Source organism: Trichoderma reesei (genome assembly GCF_000167675.1).
Source record: "Trichoderma reesei QM6a unplaced genomic scaffold TRIREscaffold_14, whole genome shotgun sequence".
NCBI classification, from domain to species: Eukaryota; Fungi; Ascomycota; class Sordariomycetes; order Hypocreales; family Hypocreaceae; genus Trichoderma; species Trichoderma reesei.
In genome coordinates, this window is record NW_006711161.1 from 623042 (window position 1) to 642222 (window position 19181).

Consider the following 19181-nt stretch of genomic DNA (forward strand, 5'->3'; position numbering starts at 1 on the left):
ACTTATTAAGCTAGTATACTAGCTATTTATCTTATATATATAAAAGATTTTTATAAGTACTATAGTAAGTAATAGTAACCTTTTTATATTAAAGATATATACTATAGTTAATTATAACAGTTATTAAAGGAAGATATATAGTAAGTTATTTAAATATATTTATAATAATATATTAGTAATATATTATTAATCTATTATTAGTAATAACTTATATTTTATATAGTAAAGGTATAATTAAGTAACTTAAGTATTAAGTTATATATTACTTTTTTATTTTATATAATTAAAATATAGTATTATTTACTATATCTTTTTATAGAATTTATATATACCCTCTACTACTATTATTAAAGGTTCCTTATTATCTTATAATAAAGCTATAGCAGACTATTAATACTTATAATATAAATTATATTATACTAGGTAATATATTACTAATATATTACTAATATATTAAGCATTTATACTTAATGTATTTCTTTAAGGAATTAAAAGCAGTTTTAAAGTATTTAGTATTTATTATAATAATATTAAAAAAAAATACTAGCTAACCTTTATTTAAGCCTTATAATTAATAATTAACTAATAGCTATACTTAAATACTATTAAAAGATATATTAGCTATTTAAGTTTAGTAAATTAAGTATATAGTATAAGTATTTAAAAATTAAGAAAGATTTAAATTAGGTAAGTTATTTATAATATATTATTAATATATTATAAACTTATTATTAATATATTATAATAATATATTTAATTCTTTTATAATAATAATATTAATATACTTATTATACTTTTTTATAAAAAGTAAATTAAGCTTTTTAAATATATTAAAACCTTTTAGGTTAATATAAACTTTAAGCACTTAGTAAATAAAAAGAAGGAGGTTATATAGTTATACTATAATAAGGAGAGTTAATAAAGTAGGTTATTTATAATATATTATAAATATATTATTAATATATTATAAATAGTCCTCCTTTTACTATAAGTTATTATAGTTAGTAAAATATATATATTTTATTACTTTATATATAAAACTATATTTAAGTTTATTAAAGAGAAATACTACTTTATACTAAAATAGAAATATATTTATTATAAAGGAATATATAGTATTACACTTAATTAAAGATATTAGTAATATATTATTAATTTATTATTAGTAATAACTTATATTTTATATAGCAGAGGTATAATTAAGTAACTTAAGTGTTAAGTTATATATTACTTTTTTATTTTATATAATTAAAATATAGTATTATTTACTATATTTTTTTATAAAATTTATATATACCTTTTATTACTATTATTAAAGGTTTCTTATTATTTTATAGTAAAGCTATAGCAGACTATTAATACTTATAATATAAATTATATTATACTAGATAATATATTACTAATATATTATTAATATATTAGGCATTTATACTTAATGCATTTCTTTAAAAAACTAGAAGTAGTTTTAAAGTATTTAGTGTTTATTATAATAGTATTAAAAAAAAACACTAGCTAACCTTTATCTAAGCCTTATAACTAATAATTAACTAATAGCTATACTTAAATACTATTAGGAGATATATTAGCTATTTAGGTTTAATAAATTAAGCATATAGTATAAGTACTTAAAAATTAAAAAAGATTTAAACTAGGTAAGTTATTTATAATATATTATTAATATATTATAAACTTATTATTAATATATTATAATAGTATATTTAGTTCTTTTATAATAATAATATTAATATACTTATTATATTTTTTTATAAAAAGTAAATTAAGCTTTTTAAATATATTAAAACCTTTTAGGTTAATATAAACTTTAAGTATTTAGTAAATAAAAAAAAGGAGGTTATATAGTTATACTATAGTAAGGAGAGTTAATAAAGTAGGTTATTTATAATATATTATAAATGCATTATTAATATATTATAAATAGTTCTTTTTTTATTATAAGTTATTATAGTTAGTAAAATATATATATTTTATTACTTTATATATAAAACTGTATTTAAGTTTATTAAAGAGAAATACTACTTTATACTAAAGTAGGAATATATTTATTATAAAGAAATATATAGTATTACACTTAATTAAGATATTTTAAATATTACTAATATATATTTTATTTATAATACTTTACTAAACTATTATTAATATATTTATTTTTATAATAAGATTTAATTATTATTTTTAAAATATTAATCCCTTATATAACTAGAAATAGTATATTTAGTATAGTATTTAACTATATATTATTTACTTTAAGTATAGGCTAGGTAAGAATATATTTTTAATTTATAAGGAATAGATTATTAATCTACCTCTTAAAAATAATAATATATAGGATTAATAACTTACATAAAGGCATTAGCTTATTTTACTATATTATAAAAGGGCTACTAAAATGCCTAACTGCTAATAATTATATAAACCTTTTAGTATAGGTTTAGGTAAGTAAGTACTTTTAATATATATTATATTTATAATGCATTTATAATAAATTACTAACTAATTAGCCTACTTAGTATTAATAAAATAGGCAGAATATAAAGTAAAAGATATTATTATAAGTAAACTATACTTTACTTTTTTTAATATAATAAAGGTATAGTAGAATTATTATAAAAGTTATATAAACTATATAAAAGTCCTTTATAAGGCTTTTTATTAAATAAGTAGCTGTTATACTACTTTAGTTACTATAATTTATAAGTAAGTTTATATAAAGCTTTACTAAGTAAGTATAATATATTTATAATATATTACTAATATATTACTTTAAGAATACTTAGTAAGACTTTAATAAGCTTTAAGCTAGTAGAATTACTATCTCTTTTAGTATTTATATATTATATTATAATATATTTTTATAAGGATAATTTTAAAATATAAATAGGTAAAAATATAAGTATTTATAATAAATTTATAATATATTATTAATATATTATAAGTAAATAATATATATAAGACTATTTATTACTATTTAATATATTAAATAATAATAAAATAGCTATAATACTAAAATTAAGTATAAGTAATATCTAGTTTTTATTATTACTGCTTTTTACTATCCTTACCTACTTATAATTATTATTATTAAGTATTCTAGCTATAAGATAAAGGTAATGCATTATAAATGCTTTATTAATTTATTATAGATTTTACTAATTTAATTATTTAGCTAGTTAAAGTTATAAGTAGAGGATCTTAACTTATAACTTTAGCAGGAGATCCTATAGCTTAAGGTTAATAAACTAAAGCTATAAGCTTTACTAAAAGGGAGAGACTTAAGTAGTATTTTATAACTAATTATAATATATTATTAATATATTATATATATATTACTATCTCTTAGTATATCTTTTTTTATATTTTATATATAGTAATATATATTATATATATAGCTACTAAAAGACTATATTTACTACTTAAAAATTATATATTTTTAATATAAGTAAAGGGTAAAAAGATAGTAATGCATTTTAAATATATAAAAAAATTATTTACTAACTAGGTATTTAGGCTAGATAATTTACTTTAGGAGATATAAGATAGTAATGTATTTATAATTTATTTATAATAGATTACTTTTTTACTACTTCCTCTTTATTCTCCTCTACTTTAAAGCTAAAGCTAGTATTATTAAATACCTTAATTAAAAACTCCTTAGTAAGTTATTAAAAGTACTTTTATACTATATAGTTATAAGTAGTAAGCTTTAGTAAATAGGCAGCTATAATATATTAGTAATAGCTTTATAGTGTATTATATATATAATATATTATTAAGTAGTTTTTAACTTACTACTTTTTAAAAGGCTATAATAAAAGTTATACTTAGTATTAGCGCTAATACCTATATTTTTTTTTATAATATAATAGTTAACTTAAAAGATATTAAGGTTAGTAATATATTTATAATATATAGGTAATATATTAATAAGAAATACCTTACTTTAAATATAACCTTTACTACTTAACTTATAAAAAGGCAGCTTTAGCTTAAAAATATTAAAACTTAGGCGTTATTAAATCTTATAGGCTGCTAGTGCCTTAATAAGCATAGTAAGTAATAAAGTAAGGCCCTTAATATTATTTAGTAACTTTATAATATTATACTAGTATTTTATTATAATATATTAGTAATATATTATAAATATATTAATAAGGATAGTAAAGAGGTAGTATACTTATAGTATTTAGTACCTCCTAGTTATTAATTATTTCTTTTTATACCTTTTTAAATATGCCTTTATAAGTCTTAATAATATAAGACTTTAAGTTTATAAAGTTAAAAAATAGTAAATCCTATATATTATATTAGTAAGCTATTATAAATATATTATAAATATATATATTAAATTAATAGTAACTTATATTAAGATAAAGGTTTTTACTGCTAATAAGTATATAGTAAAACACCTTTTTATATAATAAGATAATCTTACTAGTCTCCTAGTTATAAAAAAAGAAACTAAGTTAATAATTTATTATAAATATATTATAAATATATTATAAATACTTACCTTATAGTTATAAAGGCTAAGTCCTTTTTAGTATTTATTAATATTAATATTACTACTAGCTAGTTATTTAGCCTTATAGTATTAGTATATATTATATTATATAAGTATAATTATTATATAAGGCATTATAATGCTTATAAAATATATTTAGAATAAATTAAGAAATAGTTATATTAAAAATATTATTAATACTAAAGCGCAGGTGTTAAAAAAGAAAAGAAATAAATAGTTAATGCATTATAAATATACCTAGCTTTTAGCTTATAAAGCTTAGCTAACCTATACTTTATAAAAATAAAATCTTAACTAATTAAATTATATAAAGCATAAGTTAGCTGAGGTTTACTAATATAGTAAAAATCGCATAGACTAGGGTGCATAGGTCGGGTTAGACCAGGGTGCATAGGTTGGCTGATGTGACACCTTGGAAAGGAGAGATGCCTAGAGAAAGTAGTATTATCACAGAGCTGCTGCAGAAAATCTTGGCCTATTGTGATACATACATACATACATACATACATACGAGTCCACGTACTACTAGATTCTGTAAACTGTGTGCTTACCTGCAGCAAACGGGGCTAGCCGGGACAAGCACATTTTATTACTGCTTTTGTATGTTACAAAGAGAAAAGAATGAAAAAGCCCGGCCAGACAACGCCTTCTTGGCAAGGGGGCTGATGGAGGGCCGTCCTCGAAGATGGAACCCCTCGACGAACCCGGGAGAACCAATTGCCTCTTCTCTCTTCTTTGTCTGCTCTCCCAAACCTACCTATTCTTTTCCGGTCCCCGGCTATCGGACCAGGAGCTCTCTCGGTCTGTCCACTGAGTCAGTGGGTTTAAGCGCCTCAGCCTTTGTCCGTTGGATCCCCCCTTGCCAAGGTCTGGTCTGAGCAGGAAAAGTAGTACATAGTAGACGGAAGCATGGGCGGTTTGGTCTACTAGTTGCTAATAGTTGTAGTCATACGCAGTTTGAGTGGTTAATGCCACACGGCAGGCAGACGAAGGGGGAAGAAAAAAAAAAAGAGTATCAGTAATAAGAGAGAGGGAGAGAGAGAGAGAGCAAAACCCATATAAAGTGCTGATCCCATCACATTGACTGTACACACACACTCCCCTCTCCTTCGCTTCCACTTGCTGCTTTTGTTGTTGGTTGTGTGACGTTTCCTCAAAACTAAGGGATCTTCTGGAAATCTTCTAGCCCTCCCGTTTCCTTGCATTAAGGCAAACCCATTGAACCACACACACACACACACACACACACCTCGATCCGACTTCCCGGGTGAGGCTGGCTGGACTTTGCGCCTGACAATCTCCAACTGCCGCGCACCAATAACAAGGCCGCACTACGGAACTTTTTTTCACCCCAAATCCTATTCGGTTCTATTTCTCCGGAAAACGACTTATAATAATAATAAGAAAGAGGGAAGAAGAAAAGAAAGAGTCAAGATGTCTGGGCGGGCAAGTTCAGGAGACACGCCCCCGTCCGAGGAAAAAGGCTCCAACAACAACATGGCGAAATCCGTGCGGGACACGGCCGTGGTGCCTCAGTCAGAGGGCGACGGCTTCCAGAACTCATACGACGACGAGGACTTTTGGACGCGCAACGGCCTCAATGCCAAGTCGTTCCAGAAGAAGCACTACGGGCATGGGCTCGTGGAGCTGGACCGGGCGATGAAGACGCGGCACTTGCAGATGATTGCCATTGGCGGCTCGATTGGCGCTGGGTTCTTTGTCGGTTCGGGCGGTGCCCTGGCTAAGGGTGTAAGTGGCCATTCCTGATCGAAGAGCTGAGGGGGGAAAACAATGACGAGGAAAGAAAAGGGGGGGGAGGAGTTGGGATGGTGGTGAACTTGGTTGCTGACAGTGCTGTCTAGGGTCCTGCTTCGGTTCTCATCTGCTTCCTCGTCGTCGGCTTCATGGTCTTCAACGTCGGTAAGTCCTCCAAAAGATCCAAATCACGCAATGACTCACAGGCCCATCCGTCACGCACATCAATTCTCTCTATACGTATGCTGACGGAATGCTTCACCCCAACACAGTCTTTGCTCTTGGCGAGCTCGCCATCATGTACCCCGTGTCCGGCGGCTTCTACACCTACGCAACCCGCTTCATCGACCCGTCCTTTGGCTTCGCCGTCGGCTGGAACTACTTCTCCCTCTGGTTCGTCGTCTTGCCACTCGAACTAACAGTCTGCTCCCTCGTCATCCAATACTGGAACCAGGATATAAGCGTAGGCGTCTGGATCACCATCTTCTGGGTCGCCATCATCCTCATCAACATCTTTGGAAGCATTGGCTACGCCGAGGAAGAATTCTGGTCTTCCGTCATCAAGCTTGCTGCGACGATCGTCTTCATGATCATCTGCTTTGTGCTTGTGCTTGGCGGCGGTCCTTCGGATGGCAGGTATTCCGAATACGTGGGAGCAAAGTATTGGCATAATCCTGGAGCGTTCCGCAACGGGTTCAGGGGCTTCTGCTCAGTGTTCGTCACCGCAGCCTTCTCCTTTACCGGCACTGAACTCGTCGGCCTGGCGGCGGCAGAGAGTCGCAACCCGGTCAAGTCCCTGCCCAGCTCCATCAAGCAGGTGTTTTGGAGAATCACCCTCTTCTATGTGCTCGGCCTCTTCTTCGTCGGCCTTTTGATTCCTGCAGATGACGAGAGATTGCTGTCCAGCGCCGCTTATACCGACGTCAAGGCTTCGCCGTTTGTCCTCGTCGGGCTCTACGCCGGCCTGCGCGGCTTCGACCACTTCATGAACGCCGTCATCCTCATCTCCGTCATCTCCATCGGCGTGTCCAGCGTCTACGGCGGCTCCCGCACCCTGACGGCCATGGCGCAGCAGGGATACGCTCCCAAGTTCTTCACCTACATTGACCGCTCCGGTCGATGCCTCCCCTCTACCATCCTCATGCTGCTCACCGGCCCGCTTGCCTACATCAACCTCAGTGCTTCGGGACCGACTGTCTTCAACTGGCTGCAGGCGCTTTCCGGTCTGGCTGTGCTCTTCGCTTGGATGGCCATTTGCCTGGCGCATATCCGGTTCCGTGCGGCGTGGGCCTATCACGGACACTCTGTGGAGGAGATTCCCTTCAAGGCAATCTTTGGCGTTGCGGGATCGTGGATGGGATTGATCATCTGCTTCATCGTCTTTGCTGCTCAGGTAAGTCTCTTCTTCAGCGGGCCCCCTGATATCATGTTTTTTTTCGAGAGCTAACGTGCATTTGTCCAGTTCTACACGGCCATCGCACCCCCTGGCCAGCATGGGCTCAACGATGCCGAGGGCTTCTTCCAGGCCTACCTCGCTCTCCCCATTGTCCTGGCATTCTGGCTCGGCGGATACATCTGGAAGCGGACTGGCTGGTTGAGGCTGGATCAGATCGATGTCGATACCGGCCGTCGCGAGCTGGATTGGGATGAGATCCGCGCATACCGGGAGTTTGTGGCGTCTCAGCCTTCCTGGAAGCGCGTGTACTATGCTCTGTTTGAGTAGTTGAACGGCGGGGATGCAATGCCCGTTTGCCCTTTCGTAATCATTGAAGTTTGGAAGTATATATATAGATAATATAATGAACTGCAATGTCCGCTCATTGCAACGATTTCGATGCAAGATAAATGTACTGGATCGACTTACACCGAGTGCTTGTGCTGTTCAAGCCAGATCAACAAGGCCATGCATGACAGACTAACAAGGACGCCATCTACGGCATGTATGATGACCAAAAACATCGACAAAAAGGGCTGTGTGAGTGATGAATGAGTATGGAGTGCTCGTCTTCGAATTCAAGGGCATCAGAGCCAAAAAGTGCAAAAAAAGGATGCTTCCAAGGAGGAAGCTGTGACGAACAGGGTCTGGCCGGGGATTGAACCCGGGACCTCTCGCAGAACAAACTTGGGGTTTTCCCTAAGCGAGAATCATACCACTAGACCACCAGACCGATGATGATTCGTTGGTGAAGGGAGCTGTTCGTGTTGAGCTCATCAAGGGTTGGTAATAATCATGCGCTGTCCGGGTTTGTGGGTTTGTGGGCTGTTTGTTGGCTGTGGATCGTGTGTCTTTTTTAGGTTGTGGGTTTCGTGGTGGATGCGAAAGGGGAAATTGGGATCCATGGGGGGGGTCAGAAATTTGCATGCCTTTTCTTGTAGCGGTATCGGAGTCGGGTCGGAGTGGGGACGGAGAGCTCCGGGTCTGAGCTCCGGGTTGTGGAAGAAGCCTGACAAACTTGAAGTTTTCTCAAGTACCTAGAAGAAGTAGAAGATGTCGATGGTCAATTGGATCTTGAAGAGACAGAATGAAGCATGGCCCATGAGTGGTGGTAACGCCGACATCTGATGTGCTCAGAAATCATTTTCCAGTTTGGCCTTCACTTACATGCGTTACCCAAGTTCTGTTCCGCCGTGAAGCATTCCGATCCGGAACCACACGATGACTTGCGACGCCGAGATCCATCCGTAGCACTAAAGAGTGCAGAACGAACTGCTAGCAAGGTACATGACACATGCCACCTTCGATTTTGAAGCAATACGCCGACACGGCGTGGGGGGTCCGTTGGGTAGAGGCGTGGTGCATTGCTTGAAGCTTCGTCATACTAGTAGTATTAGACGACTGCAGGGCTTGGGTATGTTATTGATGGGCGGATATAATAAGAGTTGAAGGCCTCTTGGATGGGCTGCACCTGAGGCTGTATTGTTCTGCCATATAAGAAGAAGGCTCACCATTGCCTCCGTCTGTCTGCACCCACGACTGCGGGAACACTCGCCGCCTTTGTACAGACTATGACTAGCCAACATATCGACGTTGTTGTAGAAGCTGCCGGAAAAGGCGATGCGCACCAGGGTGGCCATCACAGAAGTCGGGGCTTGGAGCTTGAGAGCCGTTTGAAAGGTGCTGGTGTTGGAAAGCTTGAGAGAACTTTGCGTGATGCGCTCGGCCTGCCAGTTGGGGTTCATGGCAAAATAGCCGGCAGAGCCGATCAATAGAGTGGCTATTGTGCATCTCGAGGCTCAACATGTGAAAAACTAAGACAGTATGGAAGCTTTCACGTCCTCGCGCACGAGGAAATGCGACGTCAGGGAAGAGACGGACTTCCGTCTGCCCAGCAGCATCGACATAACTAGGTACAATGCTCTTGCTTGGCCAACAAATCCTATCCAGCGTGTTTCGCTGAGTAGTCGTAGCTGGGGATGTTGCCGTTGGTGGAGGCCCCAGCCAGCTGAGCTCTCAGGGCAAGGTGCTGATACGTTGCGTTTTGACACTTGAGGGTTTCGACCTTCTGGTGGCTTTGGAAAAGCACAAGCGGAGTTTCTCGATAAGACGAGTTAAAGGGAGAGGACATCATCAATGGTGTAGAGGTCAGTTGCCATGTGCTTTATAATGTGGGAGTGAGCTCTTCACGGCAATGTAGAGACATTAAGGACGTACCTTTTCCCGGTATGAAGCCATCACCAGGTAATAGAACCTTACCGGATAGTCCCCTTGATGTCAATTGAAGCCACAGAACACCTCGTGCCAACCTGACAAAGTCCGCAGCTGTGTTCATTGCTTCTACGCCGATGATCGTGACAAGTTCAGGGTAAGCCTTTACTCGCTAATTGAGTTTGATGATCTCTTATCGTCCGCTTGAACCGGCTGATAAGCGAGATGCTACGTCAGAGCCCAAGAAGCAGCGCGGCATCGGCAAAACTGCGCTTCCGCGTCTCACCTCGCTGATTGGCCACGGGACGTTGGCAGAGCGCAGAAGCGCAGCAAAAGCGCAGCTCGGGAAAGAAAATAAATGTGGATCGAACCAAGAGCAGACCGAGCCTTGTCTTGTCCTGGTCCGGCCAGGCGGTTTGCGCTGCTCTGCTGCTTGTGCCTCTTGCTTCTCCTCCTGCTCCTCCTCTCCTCCTCCTCCTCACCTACACACACGGCCCGGATTCACACGAGTGCCGCGTCAAACAGGCCCCCGAAACGACTCGATTCCGGCTCACGACGACGCCGTTACCGACTTACTCAGCAGCAGCAGCTGTTCAGCTCGACCGACTCTGTTCGACTCTGCTGTAGCCACGCTCAACCACGCTCGACTCAGCTCTACCACCCACGCACACACACACACACACACACGCACACGCACGATTCCCATCTCCAAAAATAACCGGTCTCTCGCCCTCGACTCTCCCCCAACACGCTCGGCCGGCCGCGGCATCTGCCCGACATGGCGTCGCAGCAGGTCCTCTTCGCCGAGACCATTGCCGGCATGAAAAAGGCCTTCAAGCGGAGGGCCTATGGTGAGCTCTCCAGAGCCTCGCAGCCAACGCCGGATCACGCTAACCCCCGTCGCTTCGATAGAGTCCGACTCTGATTCTGAGATTGAGAGCTACACTAACCGCGGCAACAAGCTGAAGAAGAGGGCGCGCTTCGCACACAAGGGGCAATTGCTGCCCACGACGTCGCCGGTCGCCTACAAGGAGGTACGAGTCGAACTGCCGACGCCCGTCACGAGGCGCGATAGCTAACCTCTAGCTGCTATCCGGGCACAGACTGTTGAGTACGCCGGTGTGCGGAGGTCCATCATCCACCGCAACCCCCCCTTGGTCGACGAAGACGGCTACGAATTCGACAGCGACGACGATGAGGCCCGCATCGAGGAGGCCATGCTGTCGGCTGCAGAATTGGACCCATATGCCAACATCCGCCTAGAACGTATGCTCTCCACGCAAAACGCTCGGACTGGCTCGTGCTAACTTTGGCAGACATCCTCGCGCCTCTCACCGCGTCCACCGACCTACCGACCCATCCCGTTCTCTCCAAGCCGTTCACCTCCCATACACTCACAGAGCTGGTCAAGCAGAGCTCTGGCATAATGCAAAAGGAGAACCGGTCACTGTGGAAGGTTCGGCATTTGTGGACATCTCTATGTGGCGACGCAACTTGGGTGCCATGCTCGACCATGGTCGGCGCCAACGATATCGAGTTTTATAAGAAAGATAACACTGCCCGTCAGCCTCAGGATAGTTCCAAGACAGGCGACAGGGCGCCTTCACCTACCAACGTGAATGGCAGCTCGAGCACCGACGCGCCCGGTGCCCATCCTCCGAGGCCAGACGAACCAAAAGCCTCCGACGACGACGTGCCCATGCGTGATGCCGAATCACCTGGCAAGACAAAAACACCTCCCCAGCAGGATGAGCCTATGGAAACAGACACCAAACAAGCTTCCGGAAAACCGCCCAACGAAACCACTGCCGCGAACAATGCCCCGAAGGACGATGCCGGCAATGGTATACCAAACGGCGACACGGGCAGACATACAAACGGGGGACAGCCTACAAACGAAACTGCAAGCCAGAGTCGTAACAAGGCAAGCCGGCCGTCCAGCGAAGACGTCCAAATGCAGGACGGCGCTGAAGAAACAAACAAGGCGTCCCATCAGAACCTGGAAGATAAGCAGGCCGCAGAGGCGTCATATATCCACCCAATGTTCCTGCCGCCGCCCAATGCCAAGCTAGACCGAAACCTCGGGCTCCCGGACAATGAAGCCGAAGACATCAGGCGGCTCCTGGCCTTGTACGTGCAAAAGCAAGAAGAGGTCTGCCGAGGAGCTGCAAGATTGCACCTGGGCCTGCTGAAAGCGGAAAGGTTACGCAAGGACGTGCTGCACTGGTCAAAGGCAGAGGCGCACTGCGGGCCGAACCGGGACATGTCAGACGGCGAAGACTGGTACGACAAGGAGGAATGGGGCCTGACGGAGGACCTCAAGAAGGGCCAAGACGAGGAAGAGGAAGACACGACAACCCAAGGCAAGAAGACGAGGAACAGGCGGTAATGACAGGGCACCATGGGCAGCATTACAAGGCGTTGCGTGGAGAATAGCCGAGACCCTCCGTGGACGAGCTGATGATGAACGATTTTCTGTATTGCGGGGGACTTGAGCGGATGTATAGATACCAATCGCCGACCAGAGTTGAGCCGGCTGGACATGGACATTTTGTTGCTCTGCAAGACGCCGTGAGAGATGGTATACGAAACAGGCGTCAGAGGGGGGAATGCTTTTGACTACGCGAGCCTATTCCGTCTCGCACATGAGCTGGTAATTTTTCTTTGGGGAAATGAATTGGGCGGGCCATGAGGACACATTTGATGAAATGCGAATTCTGTTTCCCCTGTCTATTGATTACCTGTCTAGTTTCTTTTGCTTAGGTATCCCTGGGCGGCGGCTGCTTGGGAGCTTTGTGAGTGTGAGATGCAGGCACTTTTTGGCTTGTGACAGACGCCAATTTTGTTGGGGGCTCCATCCAAAGCGGCCAATCCCCGCCCCCGAGCTTTCTGGTCCCAGCCTGTCTTGAAGCACGCAGGGCGGATTGCATGACGCTATAAAAGGGCTCGAACTGGATCATGTACTTCCAGCTTCCCGGCCAAAAGATGCAGCCACGTTTCCTTGCCTCTTTTTCTCCTTCTTCTGGCTTGTGATTGCAACTACTTGATCGCTCTTCTCTATATCTTCCGTACCTTTTTTCTACCTCCTCCTCTCCCGGTCTTCTCTAAAATAATCGAGGTACTGAGCTGTTGTAGAGCTACCTTAGCTACAGCGCATAAGTAGCTTCGCCATGGCGTCATCATTCGATCTCTTGAAATATGTCGATTTCGACAAGCAGAGTCTACTGAGTATGTGAACTGCAGACAGGACGGATATAGAGAAAGTGTATGTGTCTAACCGGCGCATGATACTGTTGCTTCAAAACAGTCTCTGCAGGGTCAATCGTCTTCAACCCGCTCTTCTGGAAGTAAGAGACAACCCCATCTTCCTGCGCCCATCACCAATGGATTCCTCCCCAAGTTCGGTCACATCATGGCTACATTGGGGCTACTTGCTAACCCATGATTCTCTGCTGCAGCATCGTCGCTCGTCAAGGTTCGTTCTCGATATATATCCTCGAATAAAACCCCCCTCCCAGCCACAGCCCGCGAAGTTGCTAACCCGAAGCACCCCTTCCAAAAGAATACCACAACAAGATCCTCACCCGCCTCTTCGGCGGCAACCGCTACGTCGCATGCTACGCCCTGGCCGCGACAATCTTCTCGCTCGGGCTGCTCCGCGACTGGCTGTACAAGGTGGCGCTGTCGGAGCAGCCGTCGCACCCGGCGCTGACGTCGCTCTACGCGCAGGCGGCGGGCTACACGCTGCTCGTCGTGGGCAACGTGCTGGTGGTGTCGTCGACGTGGCGGCTGGGCATCACAGGCACCTTTCTGGGCGATTACTTTGGCATCCTGATGGACGAGATGGTGACGGGGTTCCCGTTCAACGTCACGTCGGCGCCCATGTACTGGGGCTCGACGATGAATTTCTTGGGGACGGCGCTCGTGTATGGGAAGCCGGCGGGCTTGTTGCTGACCGCGGGCGTGTACCTTGTGTATGTCGTTGCGCTGCGCTTCGAGGATCCGTTTACGGCGGGGATTTATGCCAAGAGGGAGAGGGAGAGGGAGGCGGCCAAGTCTGGGAAGAAGAAGATTTGAGGGGGTTAACAGAAGATTTGAGGGGGTTCGGTCGGATCTATATCTGATTGCCGGTTGGGCATTGGGGGTCAAGTTTTGTCTGATGGGCGTGGGGAGAGGCGAGATGCGAGATTGGCCGGGTAAGCTATGGCGTTTTGTGCTATGGGGAGGGTGATGAAAGGGGGGAGAGGATAACAATAGTCTTTCAACAGACTCGGATGCAGTTTGTTGGAAGGATGAGGAAAGGAAGTCGAAAAGGTACGAAAAACAAAGGTTGGGAATTCCACATATACCACTAGATCGGTTCAAGAGACTGGGCGTTTGGAAGAGAAGAATCACGATGTTTCACTGCACTTTATGTGATGTCTGTGTGACAATCGATCCACGAAGCAATTCCCCTTGGCGATCTGTGCGCGAGCTCGAGTTGAGGCTCAGATCCGGCAGGACGGCAGCAGGAGAGCATGGAGGGCGGCAGAGCATATCCGGAGTCGCATCCCAATCGAATGCCGGCATAAGACCGACGACATGTTGCGCAACTTTCAGTGTATCAACTATGAAAACTGTGTTTGGTAATACATGTTCTCTGTTCAGTTGATGAGGTGCAAATATGCATCACCTCTCTTTTTTTCGCCTTCCGATTAAAGATGCTGCATCCGCTCTCCTCCCGAAATTGAGCCGTAGAGGTAGATATGATGTCAAGGATCGTCAAGCCCCATCTTCAGCCACCTTGGACCCAGAAGAGCGGCCAGACGCGGGGAAGAGAAATTCTAGTCCGAGTGACCAGGGGCCAAAGAATAACGTAAACAAGATTCCACCCTCATGTGACCGTTCCATTTCTCCTCTCGACGAAAATGTGAAAAAGAACCCGGATGGTAACGGCAGGCCCAACTAATACTGTAGTGGTAGTAGCCGAAATGCTCAGCCTCTGGAAAAGAACCCGTCCATCTCCACATTGACAAAGACGAGAAGTCTTGGAGTGGAGGAGGAGAAGAAGAAGAAGAAGAAGAAGGGTGGTGCTCAAGGTGCCTGGGAGAAAGATGCCGGGGAAAGCCGGTCTACGATCGGGGGCCGAGGGGGGGCCAGATGGAAGCTTGGAGGTCGTGTCTCCTCGTATGAAAGTCGTGTACAGTACTCGTATGTGCAATAGATGGTACTGAGATTCCGGAGATGATGTAGGTTGAACTATCTACCTAGTGTGCATCTATTCTCGTGATTGAGACTGTTGAATCGCTTGATGACCGGCTCAGTCTGTCAGTTGTAGAATGCATCTTCAATAATAGGACATGCTTCACCAGTTCATTCCACCATCAATCCCTCATCAGAGCTCTCACCCGCCCACTTACACACAAACTCGAGCATCTGCAGCTCGGAACAGCTTCTCAGCAACTCCAGCCGGCATCGACGAATAGGAAAGACGCAAGAGCTCCTCCGCATCCTTGACTCACGCAGCAGCAGTTTTCGCCTTTTCTGATTCATCCATTCTTTTCCACCAAAAGAGTTGTCCCTTGCATTGGACCCGGGATCCTTTCTAGACCGTTCCATCACCCCTCTCCCGGTCTTTGGTGTCGCCGAGGCGGATCATACCGGCCGGGGGGGGGGGGGGGACTCTAACCTTTGACGACACAAGACCTCTTTTGCTGTCTCTTTTCTATCCAATACTCCGCTGATTGATATACACGGCTTGAATCGAACATGACACTCTCATGTATCTTCCATAAGCTTGTCTAGGTACAGAAGCAGTGGATCACTGCTCAGCCTCAACTTTGGCTTTGTCCCGAGCTTCTTCTGCACGCCAGTGAGACCGGAGGCTCGACGTTCCGGGCAGATTCGGGCCTGGGGGCTTGGCCACCCGATGCCGTGACGGTATGTTGTCGAATCACGCCCCCCCTTGTTTCCGCTTGGCACTATAAGGTAGCTAATACGAGTAACTGGAGGACAACAACTCCCGAGTCCTCGGTATAATTACGTCTATATTCTTCTGGAATCAAAAATAATATTGACACACATCACAGTTGATTTACTTCTTTATCCAGACTCAATTGAATCATCATCATTATAGAAAACACAAAGGAAAAGCACAGCCTTGAGAACCCCTTCCGGCGCAGCTTGTTCTGGGTCCCGAACCGACAGGAAAAAAGCGCCAGTCATCGAAACCCGCTCAAAAAAACGACACCGTCTCCACTTTATAAAAGCGACCCGTTTCTGTGGCTCATCCAGAACTGGAACCATAAGATCCAAGTCGTTTCCGGCGATTCTTGCCTTGCGCCCTTTGACTCGCGATCCTCAACCCTCTCAATTCCGCGACACCAAAAACTTCGTGGTTTCTCTTGATTATCCTGAGGTTATGCTGCGACGCTGCTCTGCGCGCTGCGCCGTCCGTGACTGTTGTTCTGATTTGTTAGCCGGGGCGACGGGTGGAAGGAACCAGTGAAGGTCTTTGTTTGTTTGTTGGCCTGAAAGAGAGGGAGAGAGAGAGTTGAAGAAGCTGAGAGACACGGCCGTTGACCAACTCTAATTACTGGAATATCTGCATTCCACAGTATTCACGCACGACATCTCTTATACGACAACAGTCAATTCCGCATCACTGTTATTCATCGACGGTGGCGACAGCAAAGAGAAAAGGGGGGAGAGTTCGTCATCACATATGACGGTTGTCAGACTAGACGACTTCACCCACCACACACACTCAACCCTCAACAAGAGCAAGCCAAAAAAAATGAACAGAAGAACATCCGGAAGCGAGGGCGCGGCTGTCGCAGAAGAGTCAGCCATCCGCCAGGCATCATCATCACCACCGCCACAGATGAATCCCTTTAGAAAAACCGCCGACAGCAGGGTCCAGGACGCACAGCTCGCGGCCGGCATGCTGCTTGCGACGGGCAATGGCGATGGCGGACGCGGCGGTGATGCGACTTCAGTCATCACCCTGTCGAATTCGAATCCGAATGGGCGCGGCGCAAGGGGGACAAGGCCCCAGGCGCTGCTGGCGAGGCTGAGGCATGTCCTCATGACCTTTGGCAAGTTTGTCGGGCCCGGCTTCATGGTGTCTGTTGCATACAGTAAGTCAACCATGAATGAATGAGCGAGTGAATCCGAAAAAATAAAAACAAAGAAAAAGAAAAAAAAAAAGAAACAAGGCAAAAGGATGAACTCGCTGGCTAACTCACACTCTTCTCACGCAGTCGATCCTGGCAACTACTCTACCGACATCGCCGCAGGCTCCTCGTACCGCTTCAAGCTCCTCTTCGTCGTCCTGCTCAGCAACCTCTTCGCCATCCTCCTGCAGAGCCTGGCCATCCAGCTGGGCACCGTCACGGGGCTGGACCTGGCGTCGGCGTGCCGCGCCTACCTGCCGCGATGGCTCAATTACTTTCTCTACGTGCTGGCCGAGGTGGCCATTATCGCGACTGATATTGCCGAGGTATGCCTCCTCTCATTCTGCATCTCTGGAAAGCATCAAGTAAGTACTGACCCCATGGCAGGTTATTGGCACGGCTATTGCCCTCAACCTCCTCATCCCAAAGCTCCCCCTCGTCGCCGGCTGCGCCCTCTCCATCCTCGACGTCATGGCCATCCTCGTCTTCTACCGCCCCGACGGCTCCATGAAGGGCCTCCGCGTCTTTGAGTTCTTCGTCCTGCTGCTGGTCCTCGGCGTCGTCATCTGCTTCTGCATCCAGCTCTCGCTCATCAGGCACACGAGCATCGGCGAGGTCCTCAAGGGCTACATCCCCTCCAGCGCCATTGTCCAGTCCAACGGCCTCTACCAGGCCTGCGGCATCCTCGGCGCCACCGTCATGCCGCACAGCCTCTACCTCGGGTCCGGCATCGTCAAGCCCCGGCTCCGCGACTACGACGAGAAGCACGGCCTGATGCCTCCGGAGCAGCAGCAGCAGCCCTCGTCGGCGGCCTCGTCCACCATCGACGGCAGCTACGATAAGGTCGTCTACGTCCCCTCCCTCGCGGCCATCAGGCACTGCCTCAAGTACTCCATCACCGAGCTGGCCCTGTCGCTCTTCACCTTTGCCCTCTTTGTCAACTCGTCCATCCTCATCGTCGCCGGCGCCTCGCTCTACGGCAACCCGGACGCCCTCGACACCGACATCTTTGGCATCCACAAGCTGCTCTCGAGGAGCATCTCGTCCGGCGCCGGCACCATCTTCGCCCTGGCCCTGCTCCTCTCGGGCATCTCCGCCGGCATCGTCTGCACCATTGCCGGCCAGATGGTCAGCGAGGGCGCCCTGCGGTGGAAGATGAAGCCCTGGCTGCGGCGCCTCATCACGCGCTCCATCAGCATCACCCCGTCCATCATCATTGCCGGTGCCGTGGGGCAGAGGGGCCTCGACACGGCCCTCAACGCCTCGCAGGTTGTGCTCAGCACCGTGCTGCCGTTTGTCACGTTCCCCCTCATCTACTTTACCGCCCGGAGCAGATACATGATGGTGCAGCCCGGCGGAGCGCGGCTGCATGTCGAGTCGAGGGAAGACGGGCAGCCGGCCGGCCAGCCGGGCACGGACATGTCCAACGGCTGGGTGCTCATCGTCATCAGCGCCCTTGTATGGCTGCTCATTGCGGTGATGAATGTTGCCAACTTGGTGCTTCTGGGACTGGGCAATGCATGATGAGGGTTTAATGACAAGCATCTCTTTTTTTCTTTATTTATTCTTTTCGTGTTGGTGTACTCTTCTGTTTTGGTCTGTATATCATCATGAATAGCTTATGCTGCATGGCGCTACGACGCAGGGACTAGAATTAGACCTCGGTTCTGCTAGAGAAGGGCGAGTGTCGAGATATGACGGGAACGAGCTGAGCGTGGCTGTATGAGCTGCATGCGAATACCTTGAAAATACTAGAAGCAGCAGTACTCAGTGTATATAATCTATACATATCTCTTATTTCCATCAATGCTTTGGACTGGAAAAGTCAATGCCAAATGTTCCGCCTCACATGTGATGATGACGGCCCGTGCCGCCATGAAGCCGTCACGCATCATCAACCGGTATCGCAGTGACAAGACCAGAACTGACTGGTGATCTATCAACAACCCCAGCCTTGCTATTCCAGGACGATCACATCATCTCATAACATCCTGACAAACCGAACATAATTTAGCAAGGCAAAACACACAAAAAGGCGACAAGGAAGCACAAAAGCAACACTCCATCCCAGGCACCCCGAGTCATA

General features: G+C 44.3%; 5 protein-coding genes across 5 annotated transcripts; all 5 read left to right on the forward strand.

The window, feature by feature from the left end:
• Positions 1–1435: 1435 nt before the first annotated feature.
• TRIREDRAFT_109120 (uncharacterized protein) lies at positions 1436–3192 on the forward strand (the record flags this gene model as incomplete). Its single annotated transcript, XM_006966745.1, has 13 exons — positions 1436–1470; positions 1642–1652; positions 1872–1888; positions 1940–1965; positions 2228–2240; positions 2275–2279; positions 2443–2457; positions 2543–2554; positions 2732–2740; positions 2787–2794; positions 2900–2911; positions 3014–3037; positions 3185–3192. 13 exons carry the CDS (start codon positions 1436–1438, stop codon positions 3190–3192), a joined length of 195 nt encoding a protein of 64 aa, XP_006966807.1.
• A 2845-nt stretch (positions 3193–6037) lies between these two features.
• Positions 6038–8018, forward strand: TRIREDRAFT_109122 (amino acid transporter; the record flags this gene model as incomplete). Its single annotated transcript, XM_006966746.1, has 4 exons — positions 6038–6289; positions 6403–6460; positions 6568–7688; positions 7788–8018. The coding sequence occupies 4 exons, from the start codon at positions 6038–6040 to the stop codon at positions 8016–8018; spliced, it is 1662 nt and encodes a 553-aa protein (XP_006966808.1).
• Positions 8019–9554: 1536 nt separating this feature from the next.
• Positions 9555–12330, forward strand: TRIREDRAFT_109123 (uncharacterized protein; the record flags this gene model as incomplete). Its single annotated transcript, XM_006966747.1, has 5 exons — positions 9555–9643; positions 9931–9956; positions 10806–10975; positions 11045–11207; positions 11258–12330. 5 exons carry the CDS (start codon positions 9555–9557, stop codon positions 12328–12330), a joined length of 1521 nt encoding a protein of 506 aa, XP_006966809.1.
• Positions 12331–12997: 667 nt separating this feature from the next.
• On the forward strand, positions 12998–14261 carry TRIREDRAFT_49864 (uncharacterized protein). The gene is made up of 4 exons (XM_006966748.1): positions 12998–13169; positions 13249–13288; positions 13400–13416; positions 13504–14261. The coding sequence occupies exons 1-4, from the start codon at positions 13112–13114 to the stop codon at positions 14016–14018; spliced, it is 630 nt and encodes a 209-aa protein (XP_006966810.1). The 5' UTR covers positions 12998–13111; the 3' UTR covers positions 14019–14261.
• A 2602-nt stretch (positions 14262–16863) lies between these two features.
• Positions 16864–18830, forward strand: TRIREDRAFT_79644 (uncharacterized protein; the record flags this gene model as incomplete). The annotated part of the gene is made up of 3 exons (XM_006966749.1): positions 16864–17059; positions 17183–17421; positions 17483–18830. 3 exons carry the CDS (start codon positions 16864–16866, stop codon positions 18617–18619), a joined length of 1572 nt encoding a protein of 523 aa, XP_006966811.1. The 3' UTR covers positions 18620–18830.
• Positions 18831–19181: the final 351 nt, after the last annotated feature.

Coding starts and splice junctions, on each gene's coding strand:
- TRIREDRAFT_49864 (XM_006966748.1), top strand. CDS start 13,112: ATGGCGTCATCATTCGATCTCTTGAAATATGTCGATTTCGACAAGCAG. Junction 13,170..13,248: donor CGACAAGCAGAGTCTACTGA/GTATGTGAACTG, acceptor GCTTCAAAACAG/TCTCTGCAGGGTCAATCGTC.